General features: G+C 37.0%; 1 protein-coding gene across 1 annotated transcript; it reads left to right on the forward strand.

Annotated features, from left to right (window-relative positions):
* Positions 1–2451: 2451 nt before the first annotated feature.
* LOC127105024 (3-ketoacyl-CoA synthase 2-like) lies at positions 2452–3974 on the forward strand. Its single transcript, XM_051042190.1, has 2 exons — positions 2452–2926; positions 3096–3974. The coding sequence occupies exons 1-2, from the start codon at positions 2732–2734 to the stop codon at positions 3861–3863; spliced, it is 963 nt and encodes a 320-aa protein (XP_050898147.1). The 5' UTR covers positions 2452–2731; the 3' UTR covers positions 3864–3974.
* The last annotated feature ends 1730 nt before the right edge of the window (positions 3975–5704 follow it).

Below are 5704 nucleotides of genomic sequence, written 5' to 3' on the forward strand. Positions count from 1 at the left end.
CCTACTTGTTGAATAGGTATCCCACTAAGAAGCTGGAGAAACTCACACCGGAAGAGGCTTGGAGTGGCTTCAAACCGAATTTGAACCATTTGCGCGTTTTTGGATCGATTGCATATCGTCATGTACTGGACCAACTTCGGAAGAAATTGGATGATAAGGGTGAGAAGCTGAAATTTGTAGGATATCACTCTACTGGAGGGTACAAGTTGTTTGATGGAAAAAATCGGAAGATCGTCATAACCCAGGATGTGACTTTTGATGAAGTAAAAAATGCAGAAAATGCTGCAGTAACCGATTACCCTACTGGGAGTAATCGATTACTCACAGAAAAACAGCAACAACAGTTATTTGAGATCTCTGATCCGGAGGCTTCCGACACCGCTGTACCAGACCTACAGTAGCACAAAATGATGTTGTTAATAATGGTAGACCAGTGAGGCAAAGAGCCTTGCCTCATAGACTCCGAGATTACGAAAGATTCCAAGATAACGAAGTGAATAACGATGGTGATTTTGTTCATTTCGCGCTTATGGCCGAATCCGAACCGGTAAATGAGGAAGAAGCCTTAAGTGATCCTAAGTGGATATGTGCAATGAAAGAGGAGCTGGAATCTACTGAGAAAAATGGTACTTGGGAGTTGGTCGATTTACCACTTGGAAAGAAATCGATAGGTGTGCGACGGGTCTATAAGGTTAAGGCAAATCCTAAAGGTGAAGTAATTAAGCACAAAGCTCGATTAGTGGCGAATGGGTTCTTGCAATGAGAAGGTATAGACCATGAGGAGGTATTCGCACCAGTGGCTAGATTAGAGACTATTCATTTGGTTGTTGGTATTGCACATAGCAACAATTGGATGGTTTACCAAATGGATGTCAAATCTGTGTTTTTGAATGGTCCTCTTGTTGAGGAAGTCTATGTGGGGCAGCCACCCGGTTTCGTGATAAAAGATCAAGAGATGAAGTATTACAAGTTACACAAGGCGTTGTATGGTTTGAAACAAGCTCCAAGAGCTTGGAACAAACGTATTGACGACTTTCTTATTGACATTGGTTTCAAACGATGTGTATCCGAACATGGAGTTTATGTGAGATCGGATACGAATGATGGTGTGATTATACTTTGCTTGTATGTTGATGATCTCTTGATTACGGGAAGCCATGCCAGGAGTGTTTCAAGGTTCAAAAGTGAGCTCATGAGAGAGTTTGAGATGACGGACCTTGGTGTCATGAATTACTTGCTTGGCATAGAGTTTCACAAGTCAAAAGTGGGCCTGCTTATGCACCAAAGGAGGTATGCTCTAGATATTTTGAAAAAGTGTGATATGGAGCATTGTAATGCTTCTATTACACATTGTGAGGCTAGATTGCAGCTGTCCAAAAGTGATGAGGAGGATGATGTCGATCCAACGCTTTACCGGAGCTTGATTGGGTCGTTACGGTATTTGTGCAATACGCGACCGGATTTGGCTTTTAATATTGGTATTGCGAGTAGATTCATGGAGAGACCGAAGGTGTCTCACTTGGCGGTGGTCAAGAGGATCCTTAGATATGTGAAAGGTACTCTTGGTTGCGGAATTCTCTTTCCCTCATCGGACACGGGGCGTAAGTGCAATTTACTTGGGTACACCGATTCTAATTGGTGCGAAGATAAAGATGACCGAAAATCGACGGTGGGGTACATCTTTATGTTTGGTAGTACACCAATCTCTTGGTGTTCGAAAAAGAAACCGGTTGTAGCACTCTCTTCTTGTGAGGCCAAGTACATTGCGGCGTCGTTAGGTGCGTGTCAAGCTATGTGACTTATGAATCTATTGAAGGAATTAGGATGTGGTGATGATGCTGCCACCACACTGTTTGTAGACAATGTTTCCGCAATAAATCTTGCGAAGAACCCGATTGCACACGGAAGGAGCAAGCATATTGAGATGCGGTTCCATTACTTGAGAGAATTGGTTGGTGATGGAAAGCTTAGATTGAGCTATTGCCGAAGCGAAGACCAAGTCGCGGTTTTGTTGACAAAGAGTGTGACAAATGATGTGTTCAAGAGGCTAAAGAAATGCTTGAGCATGGTAGACTTGGAGCAACTAAAGTGAGGTGGTGTGTTAATTGAAATTAAATTATGTTTTTACCCTTCCAAATAATTAACAGAATTTATTTCTTTAGAGTCACTTTAGTTGTATCATTTTATTCTCAATGTATAAATCCTTGTGTAATATTCCAATTCAAAATTAATGCCAAAATCTATACTCATCCAATATTATTCTTTTTTCTAATTCTCTCTCAACTTCATCTTCCCCAATTTTCTTTTCTTCCACCATTGTCAAACCATCAAATTTTAGTTTTATGTTCCAACACTTTCTATCATTAGAGACTTTCTAGATATCCAAGCTTGTAAATTTTTTTCACTATTACTATGGTGTGCCTTAATCGCATTTATAGCAACATTTTACCAGAAGAAATTCTCAAAAAAAGTATATCTAGTGGATTTTGCCTGTTATAAACCTTCTCCTACTTGCATCTGCAGCAAGGAAACGTTTATAGAACAATCAAAATCTGGAGGATATTTTAAAGATGAGAGCATACTTTTCCAAAAATAAATTATAGATAAGTCTGGATTTGGCGATAAGACCTATGTGCCTGAGTCCTTGTTGAAAATTCCACCATGTATTTGTACTGTTGAAGCAAGGAAAGAAACAGAATCAGTTATTTTTGGTGCTATTGATGAGCTTTTAATGAAGACAAAAATGAAAGCTGAGGATATACAAATTCTTATAACAAATTGTTCTGTATTCAATCCTTCACCTTCTCTTAGTGCTATGGTTATTAACCATTACAAACTTAAGCATCAAATTTTGAACTATAATTTAAGCGGTATGGGTTGTAGCGCTGGACTCATAGCCATAGACCTTGCCAAACAACTTCTACAGGTTCGATAATCTTTTAATTTTTAATTTTTATGATATTGTAAGGTTAATGCAGTATGGTATTGCACATGTGAAAAACACGTGCTAATACTATGTGATAAACATATATATGGTGAACAAACTACAAATTTAAACTTTATGTTGATGGTTTTTTTTTCTTCATATTTGATAGGTACATCCAAACTCATATGCCTTAGTATTGAGCACAGAAAATATTAACATCGGATATCACATAGGAAACAACAGATCAATGCTTGTTTCAAATTGTCTCTTTCGTGTTGGTGGTGCTGCAATCTTATTATCAAACATTTCCTCTGATTCTTGTCTTTCTAAGTATCGCCTTAAACACACTGTTCGTACACACAAAGGTTCACAAGACAGTTGTTATAATTCAATCCTTCAAAAAGAAGATGAAACAAACAAAATCACAAGCATATCACTTTCAAAAGATCTAATGAGTTCAGCGGGTATTGCACTTAAAGAAAACATCACAACACTTGGAAAATATGTCTTGCCTTTACTAGAACAGTTCAAGTTTATTTCATCTTTTGTTGTCAAAAAGTACTTTAACAACAACGTGAAGGTTTATACACCTGATTTTAAGCGGTGCTTTGAGCACTTTTGTATACATACCGGTGGAAAAGCAGTTCTAGCTGAGGTGCAAAAGGTGCTTGGATTAAGTGATTTTGAATTAGAGCCTTCAAAGATGACACTTTATAGATATGGTAATACTTCAAGTAGTTCAATTTGGTATGTGTTAGCATATTGTGAAGTTAAAGGGAGAATAAGAAAAGGTGATAGGATTTGGCAAATTGCATTTGGGTCTGGATTTAAGTGCAATACTGCTGTTTGGTGTGCATTAAGGAATGTTGATCCAATTAAAGAGATTAATCCTTGGAGTGAAGAGATAAATGAGTTTCCTATTGATGTTTCAATTTGAAGTGGGGGATTTTGTAAAGTTAAAGTTGTTGATCCTTGAGATTAGCTACTAAGTTATGGCATTGGTTTAATAAAACTACTAATATTGTATTAATACTTTGTTGTGTGTATGTATGTGTGAAATTTCATGTGATTTGTCTTTGAATGAAACTTATTTTGTTGATTTTTAGTAAAGTTAAAGAATGATATATATATCTCTAGTGAAACTTATTCCTCACACCTTTATAAGATGTTAAGTAAATCACTTTAGTTTTCTTCTTTTAACTCTCTGATTGTAGAGAAAAATTAAGTACAAAACTAAGAGAACTTTTATTTATCAATTACTATAAAACAAAATTAGATAGTTATTTGGTTGTGGCTGGCTGACTCATGAGAGGTTTTTCCATGAGGACTGCTTATATTAGGTTTTACTCGTTGGTGACATGTATCGATAGTAGGGCAGTTCTTGTGATCTGGTGGTTACTGAGGGTGAGGGTTTGAACTAGTTGTGAGCCTTCTAACGTGGTTGTATTTTTTTGGCAGTTGCTTCAGGAAAAGCTGCTAACTAGACAGAATCTTTCTACGTGCCAGATTTATTCTACTATTAATGGTTTGGGGTATGTGATGTGTTTAGGGAAGGTCGAGTTTTTGGACCATTTGTTTCCTTGTGCAAGGTATCCTCTTTGATCAGGTATAAGGTCCTTAGTTGGATAGACTTTCCTTTACCTAATCTGTGTTCAATTCTAGGGGTGTTTGAGGTTTTCCAAGGTTTTGGTAAGGGTAAGAAGTCTGGTTTAGGCCTACTGTCGATTTGGCATTCAATGGTCTGGGTAATCTAGAAAATGCATGATAAAATTGTGTTTTCTAGGGAAAATTTGATGGTTACTCACTAGGTGAATTTGATTTTAAGTATGACTTGGAAGTGCATTCACTCTCATGCTCTGGTTTCCGCTTTCTCCTTGCAAGATTGAAAGCATGTCCTGCTCTGATGCCTTCTGTTTTAGGGGCGTAATGCGTGTCCAACTGCCATACTTTTTTTAGGTGATTGAGTTTTCCTCCTTTCAGTTGTTTCTTTTTGGGGATGTGTTATATCAATTATGTTGTAGCACTACTACGGAAAACACCTACCACAACAGTTGGAAATGGAAAACCGCCATGTTGGTCCAACCAATGTGAAGTAAGATGTGATTATTGTTAGACAACATGCCAAGATCTAGAGGGGGGTAAATAGATCACAAGTTAAAACTTGAACCAAAATTGGTTTTGAAAAAGTTTATAGCACGAAAGTAAGTTTCAAAATTTTCCTGAATCAAATAATTGTCTAACCGAACCTACAATCGAAAAGCTCGGATATGCATAGAGGTGTAAATGTAATGATAATAATCCACAAGTCAATCAACAACAACTAGTTGAATACAATACAATAGGAAATATCTATCTCCAATGAAAATACACACACACAAATTAAGTCAAGCAATTTATCAAACACTTAGTGTGCGATCAACAATATTTGAAATTTTATGTGGTATTGGTCGTTCTAGAAATCCAATCACAACCGAATGGTTTGTGATCTACACAACAACCCAAATTTCAAAACGCGTTCAAAATTATGATCCAAACAATATTGATCAAACAATCAATGCAATCGACAATTTGCAAACCAAAAAAAAAGAAATATAGAGATAGAAAGTACACAAGGATTTGTTTAGGCAGTTCCGCAATCGACCTCGTTATGGGTGTGTCTGCCCTCAATTCGAATTCGAGCTAAGATATTATATTATATCTTACTTGAAAAATATGTGTATACGAGAGATGAAGAAATGGAACCCTACAAACCCTAGGTTTTGACTCTACCACCTACAA

Source organism: Lathyrus oleraceus, chromosome 7 (genome assembly GCF_024323335.1).
Source record: "Lathyrus oleraceus cultivar Zhongwan6 chromosome 7, CAAS_Psat_ZW6_1.0, whole genome shotgun sequence".
Lineage (NCBI taxonomy): Eukaryota > Viridiplantae > Streptophyta > Magnoliopsida > Fabales > Fabaceae > Lathyrus > Lathyrus oleraceus.